The sequence below is a fragment of the Ursus maritimus genome, unplaced genomic scaffold (assembly GCF_017311325.1).
Source record: "Ursus maritimus isolate PB19 unplaced genomic scaffold, ASM1731132v1 scaffold_1, whole genome shotgun sequence".
NCBI classification, from domain to species: Eukaryota; Metazoa; Chordata; class Mammalia; order Carnivora; family Ursidae; genus Ursus; species Ursus maritimus.
This window is the reverse complement of record NW_024423343.1, coordinates 8,966,704-8,981,409: the sequence shown is the minus strand read 5'-3', so window position 1 is coordinate 8,981,409 and position 14,706 is coordinate 8,966,704. Positions and strand designations below refer to the sequence as shown.

The window sequence follows — 14,706 nt, the reverse complement described above, 5'->3', positions numbered from 1 at the left end:
GAAGGGCCTTCATTAGTGGGCTTTTGTTACTAATCCCTAAAACTCCGTCAAATACTTGTAATGAAATACTGCTGATGGTAAAGAAGGAAAGGGGGAACCGGGAAAGGCAGGCAGGTCATTACGGTGAAAGGTGTCTTTTAACATCTTAATCCTTGTTTACCATTGCTACTTCAGCCTGGGTATCTCCATACCCTTGGGATTGTCAGTTCCAAAACTCAGACATATGCCTGAGTATGTTTCACATCCTTCAAGGATCTTGCTGAGGAGTGTGCACTTCTTGTTTTGAGTACTTGTTACTAATTGTGTTTCCTCAAAATACAGTCTTACTAGTTTATATGTTCTGCAAAATTTTGGCTCCATAGTATACTAATTAAAAGGAATGATTGTGTCATGCTTCCTCTTTCCCTCACAGAAGCACTTTATATGGGTTCTCTTTGACAGCTGTACTTTCTGCTATGACGAGTATTTGGTTTATGGTAGAACCTTTTAAAACCCCCTTTGCCCTGGAAAGTCACTTCTTCCACCATTGAGCCAGAGCTGAAAATATCTCTGTTGCATAGCACCATAACACTTCCTGCAAAATACCATTAAACATTCCCACCCTCCACCCAGCATTGATTTGTAGCATCGTTGCAATTATTTGCAGAGTACAAATAGGAAAGATTGTATTTTCAGAGGATTTATCGTGATTGTGAATTCACTGTGTTTATGGAAAAGCAACCTGCGTTACCCCCTCAAAAATAAAAAGTAATGGGAAAGAATGATCCAGAATTTGTGGATGTCTATGTCTGTGAACATAGCTTGTGTACCTAGCCAGGTAATCAGATAATGTAATAGCCTTGGGATAACTCAGCTATAATTGATCTGAACTTCTCGTCATAGAAAACATATTTAGATATAATTTTATGCATCTTTGGATTTTGAGAACCTGTGTTTGAGGACATTTTTCCTTGGTCCTGTGATCAAGCAGATTTACAAGCTGATAGAAAGATGATCTTTGGGTGTAAAGATTGGTCAGAACATATCATATCAAAACATGTCAAGAAATAACACACTTGTTCATGATTTAATTGTAGGCTTAACATTAGTGTTAATTTGCATGCTATTTCCTCCTGTGTGTTTATAAACAGATATGCAGGTCACTGTATCTCAAACTTAAGAGAAAAAACTTTCAAATACTTCATTCAAGTGAAGTCTTAGGCAAAGTTCAAAAGAACTGTTAATGATGCTGTGCAGTGGAGATATTTTATGTTGACATGGGGAAAAAACTTTGGCGGAGGTGGGCAGTGGGCCCCAGGGACAGTTAAATATAGGAGTTTGGAAGTCACGGTTTGAAAACCACTGACCTAAGTGATCTGTAAGATTCTTCTCAAAAATGTTATCTTTTGGTATCTTACATGAGGTTGTTTAATGTCTGTGAACATAACTTCTTTCAGTTTATTTAGTAAAAGTAATAATAAGTTCTGACACGTTCCCAAGTTACTTCCATTGTTTGTCTTGTTTGTAACTTTGTTTTTTCATGGTGACTTCTTGGAATAGTTGATGTCCTCCTTTTATATGATGTAATATTGTGGTTTATATGGTTGAAATATTGTTTTCTGCTACCCACAAAAAATTAAGAACTTCCAGAAGCTCATTATCCCCAGGGTCTTATTCAATGAGTTCCTTCGTAGGAGATAGTCTTACCCAGGCAGAAAGAGTACACATTGAAACTGTCACTTAAGGAACTTGAGGATCTGCTGGGAGATTTGCCCAAGGCTCGGTCCAAGATTCCCTCCAACTCTGAGACCCTAACAGACTGAAGAGAAGGGGGTGTGTGCCCAATGGGCGCTTGGGAGGAAACAGTGTAAACACTGGCCAAGGTGCATCTGGAGAGACCTAGAGAGTGAGCCTGTTGCTAGTGCTGTTTGGCTGAGCTCCTTACCTCGCTTTTTGCCTCAGTTTCCTCAACTGTAAAATACAGGTATCTCTTAATTAGAGGTTATAGTGTGGTGATTAAGGACACTTTGGATCAAGACAGACCTGAGCTGGTTTTATTGCTTAGTACCTTGAGTCAGTTTCTTGACCTCATTAAAGTTTGCTTGTAAATGGGAGTAATAATGTCCCTCAGAGAATTGTTTAAAAAGATCCCATAAGATGAGGAATTAAAGTGCTTAGTGTGGGCCTGGCAGTACTAGTTGCCCTGCTCATCAGCACCAGCAGGTTCCTCCTTAAATGGGTGGTTAGGAGAGCAGGTGATAAAAAAGGTATCTTGAAAAGTACAAAGTGTTCTGTCATTCTAAGATATCTCTGCATTATCATTTCCCTTGTATATTTGTGGGTTTCCCAGTTCATGCTCATTTTGAAAGTCTTGTCATAAAATGACTTTCTCAAACACTGATTTTCTTCCCACATTAGGATTTAAAAAGTATGTCTTCTGTTGACCCCACTTTTCTCACTTCTGTGTTGTGCTGTGTCCGCAGGTAAAGTAGGCAGAGCGCAGCGAGGCGTCTATCGCTGCCGCCATGCCGTTCCCGTTCGGGAAGTCTCACAAATCGCCAGCAGACATTGTGAAGAACCTGAAGGAGAGCATGGCCGTTCTGGAAAAGCAAGACATTTCTGACAAAAAAGCAGAAAAGGTATGCATTTGGCTTTATTTTATATTTTCAATCTTTTGATTAGGAGCAAATGTAAGGCAGAGTATGAGGTGATTTTAAAAGATCAATAAATCCCAATTTGGGATTTTTAAAATAGAATCCTAAAGTGGTATTTGCTGCTGCTTAAACGCCACATGCTTTCTTCTGTACTGCCATCTAGCAAATCGATTTCCAACTTTTTCCTCGGTTTTTCATTTTAGGTTTTCAAGTTTATTTAAATTTGGGGTTTGTTTTTGTTTTTGTTTTTGTTTTTGTTTTGTTTTCATCGTTGATGTGGTTTATCTGATTCCTGAAATCACTGTTGCCACTGGTGGTCTTCTTGGAGAGGCATCTCTCCCGGTTTCCTTTCCTCCTTTCCGTGTTCCCTTTATCCATGACGAGTATCTCCCTCTACGCGGTCACCATAGTCTAAAACTTGGCTTTCATCCCAATCTGTCTCCTTCTTTAAGTTGTGATCTTTCATGAAATAGTATCAACCCCTACTTCCTAAGGGATTTATGAATTGATCCTGACTTCCGTTCCCACTTGATGAAGACCCCCATGACCTTTCTTAAGGACCTTAGCAGTAGCTTGGTCCTTAATACTCTTTCTAAAATACCTCCCCTTCTTTAAACCTTCCGTGCAGACTCCTGCCATGGCACACAAGACCCTTCATGACCTGGTCTCTGCTTCTCTAGGTGATTTTCAGCCCTTCTTCCCCTTAGTTCTGTGTGCTCTAACAATCTCAGCTGGCCTCTGTTAGAGCAGCTAAAGCAAATAATCACCTATACTGTTTTTAATGCCTTTGTCTTATTCACCCCCTCCGTTTCTACCTCAGCCCCATTCATCTTTCAGAACCACTTTATACCTTTCTTTTTCCTAGATCGCTTCCCAGAGTACTCCCTTTCCTACTTCACCCTTGCCCCCTAAAACAAATCTCTACCTTTTGGCCACCTCCTTTGGAAATGCCAGCACTGCCACCATCTTGAACATGATTTTATTTGTGTCAGGTTTTTGTCTCCCTTAGAACATGAGCTCTTTGACCCATGTATTATTTCTGGTCCACTTGTGTCCTCCACAGTACCTGACTCCCATGGGCTGGATACCTACTATTGTTTGAATGAGCACTCATTGGAATGACATTTTCCACCCTGGTTTATTTTAGAAGGTTGTTTCCTGTCTTGGGTTATTGAATATTAGACTGCTTAACATCTTTTTAAGTCTAAGACTCTGTGGTTTACCTGTGTTCCTGTGAAGAAAAGAAATTCATATTCATGGGATTAAGCTTTGTGAAAGGCTATTCAGTTAGTAGATCTTGCATGGAAATTCTAGATAGTTTCTCGAAGTCCCATAGTAAGATATAGGTAAATGTCAATGATATGATAAAACTTTTTTTAAAAAAGTCTGATGTAACAGATAATAACTCGATTCTCATCTTTGTGTTTGCATTCAGTCTGCTGTCATATGTTATTTTGGTTGAAGTATATAAAGAAAATCTGGCCTCATACAGATGTATAGGTGGGAAAGGGAAGTGTATTTTAAGAAAAGCCTTTCAGATAATTTTGCATATTTTTTTATACCAAACCAAAATTCAACAATTGATAGTTCCTTGGTTGTAACAGAATCTGAAAGTATGTGAATAAGCTTTTCATACTCTGCATTTTTAAAAGATCTTTTATCCATGCATGATTTTGTAACATTCATTGATCATTTACAAAGTATTGGATCCCTGGCATATACACATCTTCCAAATGCTGACACTTTATACGATATAAAAAATTCACATTTTTAAGTATTACCACTAATCCCATCAGAAAAGTCTAAGTATTGGAAAGTGGTCGGACTTATGCATGTTACATTCAAAATTGAAATTTGGTAACAAATACTGTTGGGTGTTTTCCCTAAAACTGACGGATTTACTTCATTCATTTTCAAGAGTATGTCTGCCAGATATCCAAGCCTGAATGATTTGTCAGTTTTCTTTCAAGTAAAAATGATTTGCCATTAAAAAAGTGGCTTGTTCAGCTCATAGCTCAAACAATCATACAAGTACTTTCCTTAAGACAGCCAGTTATATTTCAGTAAGGGGCAGAAAGTGTTTTATGCACACTCCCCATTTATCACACCAAATGTTAAAAAGACGTATGTGTACTCAAAGATCAAAATTTATAATAAAATGAATATTTTGTTCCTGCTTCCTCATGACATTCTTAAGTGAAACTGACTTTTTTGTTGTTCTTAACTGAGTGCATGATAATGAAGATGACAATGATGGCTAGTACAGTTTCCTGTCCGTGTCTTGACTCAGTCTAGGGGGTCAGTGCCATCAGTGCAAATGGCAGTATAGCAGAAAAAGGCAAATGATGTGTTGGTATTGATTGAAAATAGTTTTGACCTCATGATTCCCTTGAAAGGGTCTTAAAGGTCCCCAGAGGTCCACGCTTTGAAATCTATGGTAGTTAACAGAAGGTGTATGTGTGTATAGGTGGGTTGCGTTGGGTAAGGAGAGTATCCTAATTTAGATGGGTTATATGAGGAAGCCTCATTGAGGAGGTGGCATTGGAGATGAGTTTTATAATTACAGAAAGCCAAGTTTAAGGTTGCCCGTGTGGCTCAGTTGGTTAAACGTTAGACTCTTGGTTTCGGCTCAGGTCATGATCTCAGGGTTGTGGGATCAAGCCCCACTCTCTCATGCTCTCTCTCTCTCTCTCTCCCCCAAATAAATAAATATATAAATCTTTAGAAAGCAAGTTTAGTCTCTGTTGGAATCCATATCATCTATTTTACTAAATCAGTGGTTTTCAACCAGGGGCAATTTCCCATTTATGGGACATTTGGCAGTGTCTAGAGACATCATTGGTTTTAACGCTGGAGGGAGGGCTGCAACTGGCATCTAGTTAGTAAAGGCCAGAGATGGTGCTAAACATGGGACAGCCCCCCACAGCAAGGAATTACCTGGCCCAAAATGTCAGTAAGCATGAGAACTCATGCTTTAAACCTTAGCAAGAATAGACTTCCTGTTATTAGAATAAACAAAGCAAAGAAAAATAGTTGAATTTATGAAAAATAAATTTCCCAAAGGAAAGGGACAACTCCAAAAGGCAATCCATGCAAATTACTTGTTCTAAAATAAATTAAGAAGAGGGAAGGAGGACCCTGAAATTTCTGACTCACCTTGTTATCAAGATGCAAAAGGAAGTAGCAACTGATGCAGATGGTAAAGAGGGAACTGAGACCTAAAAAACAATGGAAAGATGAAAATCTGATCACTCAATTAAAAACCATGAAAAACAACTTTGACCTCATACTTAAGACTGAAAACTTGAGGGTAGTCCCATTAAAACCAGAGTGCTTGCTATGACTTACTTAGCATTGTTCTGGAAATTTAGCCAGTGCATAAAGAAATGATTTAGAAATAAAAAATACAGCTACTGCAAATAAATAAGGAAAATTACATTGTTGGGATATTCATATATCTGTATAAAACACAAGTAAACCAATGTGAAAATGGGAGTTCACAAGGGCAGCTAAATCAGTAGAAAATTTTAGCATCCCTAAATACGAATCAGAACTATCTAGAAATTGTAATTTTTAAAGAAAGTATTTCATTTACAATAGCAACAAAAAAAAATATAAGATGTCTGGGAATACTTTCATCAGGCAGTATAAAGAACCTGTTTGAAGAAAACCATAAAACCTTGTTCAGAGGCACCAAAGAATACCTGCCTGGTCCATGTTTTCAGCTGGCAAATAGTTAAGATGCCATTTCTTATCAAATTAATTTTTAAACTTACAGCAATTCAGATCACAGTAGGATCTTTTTGTAACCTAAAAAATTATTCTGAAGTTCTAGAAAAATAAAATAGCTACAGAGTTGTGGCGGGTTTGAAAGAATATAAATTCTACTTTATTTTGAAGCAGAACACACACTTCACACATCCACTCACAGTCTTTCCAACCATAGTTAATGAAACTCGGTCCTTCCGGCTTTTCAGGCCAAAAGTCTTGCGTCATCAATGAGTCCTTTCACATTTCCTAAATTCATTTCATGAGCAAATCCATTCACTTTATCTGGGGGGGGGAAATATTTAAAAGCCAGAATCTAACCATGTCTCCCATTTTGCTAGTTACCCCTCCGGTCTGAGCTACCGTTATCTCTGCTGTGGATTACTACAGTATCCTTTTAACTCTCTCTCTCTTTCCTTCCTCTATAGTGGTTCTTCCAAACAGGAGTCAAATAATATTTCCCTTAAAGTCACAGTCCTTACAAGGGTCTGAACTAAGTTCTACAGGCCAAATCCTTGCCTTAGGCCTGTTTTTGTAAGGCTCGTGAACTAAGAATGGTTTTTACATTTTCAAAGGAGTGGTTTAAAAAGCAAAGAAGAATATGCAACAGAGATCTTAATGTGGCCTGCGAAGCTTAAAATACTTACTGTCTACCCTTTAGCAGAAAAATATATGATGACCCTTGCCCTGGACAGTCAGGCCTGTGGTTTCAGTGGTCCCTTTTCCAGGTGCTCCCCCACACACACACATTGGCTTCCTTGGCTTCCTTTCTTCATACACTCCAGTCATGCTTTTGCCTTTAAGCCTTTGCATTTGGCTGTTTCTTTTGCCTAGAATGTTCTACCTCAGCTCTCTGCTTGGCTTACTCCCTTATCACCTTCACGTCTTTGCTCAAATGTCACTTTTCACCCAACCCCCTATTCAAAATACAACTCTTCTGTCTGGCATTCCTCTTCCTTTTGATCTTGCTCTATTTTCCTTTGTAGCACTTAACATTTTTAATATACTAATGATGTTTGTTTATTCTTTCTTCCCCCTGTTAGACTATAAACCTTCCAAAGACAGAGCTCAATAACTATTTGCATTTATTGAAAGCACAGTTAACTTGAAATGCTGTTACCTTGTGGCTCTTCTGAACTCTTAATTCCTACTGAATAGGATAAAACAGGTGTTACTGAGAATATATAACAATTTGTATTTTGAATTTGTGACTAATAAGGGTGTGTAATAGCCAGATATCTTCTAGATTTTTATGATGTTGGCCAAGTATCACATTGCCTTTCTGTGCTACCACACATAGAAGCAGTGAGATAAATGACCTTTCTCAAGAGATCTACCCTATTGGTCTTTAGTGTCTTCCATATAGTTTTATGTTTATTAATTATCTTCCCCTGTAGTTCAGGATGCTCAGAGGACATTTTTAATGATTGGATGAATAATTATACCCAGTGGACATGATTAGTGGATCACTCAGAGCTTCTAGGCAGGGTTGTAGTGATCTGTTGTAAGATACTGCCCTCAACTCTAAGCTGTTGATTTGTTGTTATTGATTTATATGAAGAGAATTAAAGGGCTTATTAGCAGAGTTTGTGAATGACAAATATTGTAGAAGAGTAGTACACTCTGTATGTAACTAAATCAGGCACCAGAGGAGGGTTTATTAGCTAGGGGTGGTGGAGCAGAGGTTGAAGGAAGGGCATGTTCTTAACTGATAAAATGTAATACAGAAAAAAATATAGCTTTGTATTAGAATCTTTAAAAAAATTTTTTTTAAAAACCAGAGCTAGATGCCAAAGGAAAAAATAAAACAGAATCACTAAAAATACTTGATTAAACCAAAAGAAGGCAGAAAAAGAGGAAAAGGGGGGATATTAAAGAACAGATGGGATAAATGGAAAACAAACAGCAAGATGATAGACTCAAATATACCATATCAGTAATCACATTAAATATAAATGGTCTGAATACCTCAATTAAAAGGCAGAGATCCGTAGATTGAATGAAAAAGTCCTAACTTTATGTGCCTATAAGAAATGAACTTTAAAGATAATGACAGAGGGGTGCCTGGGTGGCTCAGTCACTTGAGCCTCCGACTCTTGATTTCGGCTCAGGTCATGATCTTAGGGTCATGGGATCGAGCCCCACATCAGGCTCCATGCTCAGTGTGGAGTCTGCTTGGGATGCACGCTCTCTCTCTCTCTTTCCCTCTGCCCCCCCCCATGCTCCTGCTCTCTAAATAAATAAATATTTCAAAAATAAATAAATAAAGATAATGGCACAATTAGGTTACAGGGATGGAAAAAGATATACCATAGTAATACTTGTCAAAAAAAAAAAAGCTGGAGTACCTTTATTAATATCAGGCAAAAGTAGATTTCAGAGCAAAGAATATTACCAGGGATAAATCATTTCATGATAAAATATAGGTCAGTTAATCCAAGGAACATAACAATCCTAAATATTTATGCATCTAGTAACAGAGCCTTAAAGCAAAGTAAAGCAAAAACATAAAATTGCAAGGTGAGTCAGTCAAATACACAGTTATAGTTGGAGATTTCAGTACCCCAATCTCAATACTTGATAGAACAATTAAGTAGAAAATCACCAAGGATTTTCTAGTAGACCAGAAAGATACGATCAACCAACTTGACCTTACTGATATTTATAGAATCCTCTATCCAACCACAGCAGAGCAGAACACTCCTACCTCCTTTTGACATACGGCACATTTTTAGTAAATGTGGACCATATTTTGGGCCTTAAAAGAAGTTCCAGTACCTTTAAATGGATAAATTTATATAACATATGTTCTGTGGCTACAGTAGAATTAAATTAGACATCAGTAATAGCATTGGAAAAATTCCAAAATATTTGGAAACTAAACATACTTCTGAATAATTCATGGATCAAATAAATTAGAAAGTTATTTGAGTGGAATAAAAACAAAAACACAACATTGGAATTAGTGTGATGTTGCTAAAACATTAGTTGGGGAAATTTTATGGCACTAAATGCAAATATTAGAAGAAAGGTCTTAGTGCCCACCTTAAGAAACCAGAAAAAGAAGAGCAAATCAAACGGAGTAAGAAGAAACAAAGATCAAAGCAGAAATCTGTTAAATAAAAATCAGGAAAAAAATCAAAAACTTGTTCTTTGAGAAGTTGAATAAAATTGATAAACTCTAGCTAGGACTGATGAGGAGAAAACACAAATCACCAGTATCATCATTGAAGGAGTTGACATCACTACAGATTCTACAGATATTAAAAAAGTAATAAGTTGGGGGGGGGAATATTGTGAACAACTTCATGCCAATGAATTTGACAACTTAGATGAAATGGGCAGATTCTTTGAAAGACATAATTTGCCCAGTCTCACTCAAGAAAAAAAATGGATAACTTTAATAGTCCTATATCCATTAAAGTAATTTGAAATTTAGTTAGTAATTTTCTCCCACAGAAAAATGTAGGCATAGATGGTTTCACTAAAGATTTCTACCAAACATTTAAGGAAGAAATAACACAATTTCTACATAAACTTTTCCAGAAAATTTAAGAAAAAAAATAGTTCTTAACGCATCCTGTGAGGCCAGGATTATCCTGATACCAAACCAAAGACATTACAAGAAAACTATAGACTAATATCCCTTATGAACATAGATGCACAGGTTATAAACTAATAGGGCCATACGTCATGACCAAGTCATGTATTATTTCTAGAACCCATGGCTAGTTTAACATTCAAAAATCAATCAATGTAATTCGTTGTATTCACAAACTACACGTCAGTAGATGAAAAGAAAGAAGAAAAAAAACCGATCCTGATAAAACTCTAAGCAAATTAGAAATAGAACAACCTAACAAGGGGCATCTACAAGAACCCTACAGCTAGCACTATATACATAATGATGAAAGGCTGAATCATATATCTCCAAGATCAAGAATAAGAAAGGGGGAAAAACAAAAGAAAAGGGGATGTTCACTTTTTACCACTTCTATTCAACCTTGTTCTTGGAGTTTCTAGCCTGCGCAGGCAGGCAAGAAAAAAATAAAAGGCATGAAAAGGAAGAAGTAAAACTGTCTTTGTTTGTGGATGACATGATCATCTACGTACAAAAGCTGAAGGAATTTACAAAAAACCTATTAGAATATTACATAAGTTCAGCAAGGTCACAGGTTACAACATCAGTATACAAAGAACAGTTGTATTTCTGTATAGTAGCAATGAAAAGCCCAAAATTGAAATTGAAAAAAAATTATTTGGGATAGTATCAAAAAAATATGAGATATTTAGGGATAATCTTTGAAAGATCTAGACACTGAAAACTACGAAATCTTGCTAAGTTGAAAGACCTAAATAAGTGAGAGATATACTTGTTCATGGGTTGGAAGATGCAACATTATTAAAATGTCGGTTCCTGAAATTCTGATTTGTAGATTCATTGCAATTCTAGCAGACTTTTTTGTAGAAATTAACAAACTGGCTCTGAAATTTATATGGAAATGCAAAGGACCTACAATCAAAACAAATTGGAACAAAAACAAAGTTGGAGGGTTCACACCACCTGATTTCAAGAATTCTAAAGTTACAATAATCAAAACAGTGTGGCATCGGCATAAAGAAGTACACATAGGCCAGTGGAATAGAACAGAATTAGAAATAAACCTACATGTCTATGGAAAATTTCTAACAAAGAAGCAAATGCAATTCGAAAGGGTAGTTGTTTCAACAATTGGTGCTGAAACAATTTGATAGCCGCATATGCAAAAGAAAAAATGTTGGGCCCACAACTCATGCCGGGTACAAAATTTATCTCAAAATGGATCATACAACTAAATGTAAAACCTAAAATTATAAAGCTTCTAAAAGAAAATAGAAAATCTTTGTGACCTTGGGCTAGGCAAAGAATTCTTAGGTATGATACCAAAAGCATACTGTATTAAAAGAAAAAATTAATAAATTGGAATTCATCAACACTAAAACTTTCTGCTCATCAAAAGACACTTAAAAGAATGAAAAAGCCACAGAATGAGGGAAAATCTTTGCAAAGCGTATATCTGATAAAAGATTGCATCCAGAATATACAAAGAACTCTGAAAACCTAACAATATGAAAACAAACAATCCAGTAAAACATGGGCAAGAAGTCCGAATATACTCACCAAAGAAAATACAGTCAGATAAGCACTTGAAAAGATATTAATCATTAGGGAATTGCAAAGTAAAACTATGAGGAGATTGAACACCATTAGAATGGCAAAAATTGAAAACTCAGGCTAGACCAAATGTTGACGATTATGCAAAACATCTGGAACTGCTGGTGGGACTGTAAGATGAGAAACCACTACCAAAAACAGTTTAACCATTTCTTAAAAGCTAATTTTGTATCTAGCATCCCATTCCTGGGTATTTACCCAAGAGAACAAGAAGTATATGTCCACACCAAGACTTGTACATAACTATTCATAGCAACATTATCTGTAATAGTGTAAAATAGGAAATAGTCCAAGTGTGTGAATAAACCAGTTTCAGTACATCGATAGAAAGGAATACTACTCAGCAATAAAAAAGAAGGAATTGTTGCTGTACACAACAACATGATTGAATCTCAAAATAATTATGTTGAGTGAAAGAAACCAGCCTATAAAGAGTACATAATGTATGGTTCTATTTCTGCAAAACTCTATGGATACCCATAATGACAGAAAGCAGGTCGGTGGTTGCTTTGGGATTGGCAGGAATGTGGAGGGTTAGAGTGGGGTTGGCAAAGTAGGGGACTTCGGAGGACTCTTAGTGGTGATGGATATGTTTAATGTCTTGATGGGTTCATGGGTGTATACATAAGTCCAGACTTACCAAATTGTACACTTTAAAATCTGTGGTTTCTTGTATGTCAATTATAATTCAATAAAGAGAGTAAGAAAAGACTATCCATGGGTCAGCTGGGATAGAGGTGGCTTACAAGCCACATACATTTGCCCTGAGAATAGATCGTAGCACCCAATAGAAGCACCCAAAAGGACTACTGAAAGCCTAGGTGGCAATAATAGAAATACAGTATTTAAATTCAAAGTGATCGTCTTTTGCTGTATATAGACCAGTCCATACTTGAATGCGTTGAGAGAGGAGTGACCAGCTGTCACAGAAATGGAGAACTCTGCCATGAGGAATAATTGAATGAACTGGAGATCTGAAGTAGAGAAAGAATAAAATGTGAGCCCTAGGCTCCTAGTAAAATGTTTTTAGGGGATCATCTTATATGAGGAAAGGGAAGGTTCCAGATGGTGGCGGAAGATAGAATTAAAACCTGTAAGTGGAAGTAAAACAGGAGTCCAATTTCATCTTGCTATTAGGAAAAATAATAGGTGGAAATTGGCTTCTCTGAGAGAGAGGAGATTTCTGTCTCTGGATATATATTTGGCACCGCTGAGAGCCCACTTAGGTCTTGTAGAAGGAATACAAACTTTGCATGGTTGACACATCCTTATGTTGAAACAACACCGTATTTTGCAAGGTGCCTTCATAGAAAATAGGCATCTATCTTATTTTGAGGTATAATAGTTGCCTGTTATTATTCTCATGATCCATATAAAGAAAGCTATTGTTTCTAATATAACCCATTAACCCATGTATTGGAGTCAGAGGTGGAATTCACTCCCAGCTCTGCCAAACTCATGGTGAATCTGTGCCTGTTTCTGCTTTACTCATTATATCCACGGGCATTTTCTCGTTCATTTCTTGTGATCTTGTAGACGAAATGATAAATAAAACATTTGAATGTTTATTCCCTTGTTTGTAATATTGGTATTTTTACTTGTTTTACATGGTACACAGCTGCCATATTAAGAATTGTATATAATACAAATAGATTAGTCCCTTAGGAACCATGCCACACCTTTTTAAAAGAATTTAAAAACTACTTTCCCTATACTTTTAGGGGGAAAAATGGTTTATCTCACCATCCTTATTTTTAGGTAACTGGGGCATGGGGGTGGAGTGGGATGGGATGGAATTTTGTTCTTTCATTGCTAACAGCCACATGAATCTGTATATGTAATGACTATTTACACACTCTTTGCCCACTGCATGCTGTATAAAGAAGGTTCGACTGCCTTGTTCAGCTTATACTTGGGTCCCTTCATTGCTGTGAATGCTTGTTTTCCAGTGTTGAATGGCTATATTCACTCGTTTCATGAGAGGAATAAGTTTGCTCTATGTTGGCATATTTAAGAGGGGCGAAGGGAGTAGCCTTTCCTAGCATGGCCATTTAACAGTGACTCATGGTTACTCAACTTGTTTAGAGTAGTCTTTGACACCAGAAGGTTATTAATAGGTTATTCTTAGTCCATGATCTTTCAGCTTAGACTACTCAGACATTTTCTTTAGTAGAGAGGTACGTGCGTGTGTGTGTGTATAGGAGTTTTGTTTTTTTAATTAACACAAAAATTATGTGAAAATAGAATTGCTTTTGTCAGATATTTGGCACCAACAATATTTTTCTGTTTACTTTTAGATTGCATCTCACATCTTATATCTTAATTTACTTTGATTTAAAAACTTTATTTTTTCGGGGCGCCTGGGTGGCACAGTGGTTAAGCGTCTGCCTTCGGCTCAGGGCGTGATCCCGGCGTTATGGGATCGAGCCCCACATCAGGCTCCTCTGCTATGAGCCTGCTTCTTCCTCTCCCACTCCCCCTGCTCGTGTTCCCTCTCTCGCTGGCTGTCTCTATCTCTGTCAAATAAATAAATAAAATCTTTAAAAAAATAAAAAAAATAAAAAAAATAAAAAAAAACTTTATTTTTTCAATGAGGTCATGTAATAGATACCTTTTTGAGAATGAATTGATATTTAAGGCATTAAATATAGATTGGTCCATATGTAGAGGACAAGTGTTTACAATGATTCTTTTGTAAACCAGAGGGGGGTATAAGGAAATTAAAAAAAGAAAAATATAAGACAGTGGGTGCCTGAGTGGCTCAGTCAGTTAAGTGTCTGACTCTTGGTTTTGGTTCGGGTCATGATCTCAGGGTCCTGAGATTGAGCCCCACATTGGGCTCTGTGCTCAGTGGGGAGTCTGCTTCCTCCCTCTCTCTCTCTCTCTCTCTCTGCCCCTCCCCTTGCTCGTATTTGTGCATGTGTGCACTCTCTAGCTCTAAAATAAATAAATCTTTAAAGAAAAATATAAAACAAAATAATAAATGATTTAAGCCTCCCTCCTCCCCCCACCAAAAAATCTGAGCTCTTTGAGGTATTTCTCAATAATAATAACTAGTCACATGTAAATTATAATAAATTTGATTATATA

The 14,706-nt window shown here is 36.9% G+C and overlaps 1 protein-coding gene across 1 annotated transcript in view; it reads left to right on the top strand.

The window, feature by feature from the left end:
* CAB39 (calcium binding protein 39) overlaps positions 1-14,706 on the top strand; it is an 86,826-nt gene that overhangs the window by 34,042 nt on the left and 38,078 nt on the right. Inside the window, exon 2 of the mRNA XM_040639229.1 lies at positions 2,463-2,618. Coding sequence (XP_040495163.1) covers positions 2,505-2,618 — 114 coding nt within the window. The 5' untranslated portion in view covers positions 2,463-2,504. The remainder of the gene's footprint in view (positions 1-2,462; positions 2,619-14,706) is intronic.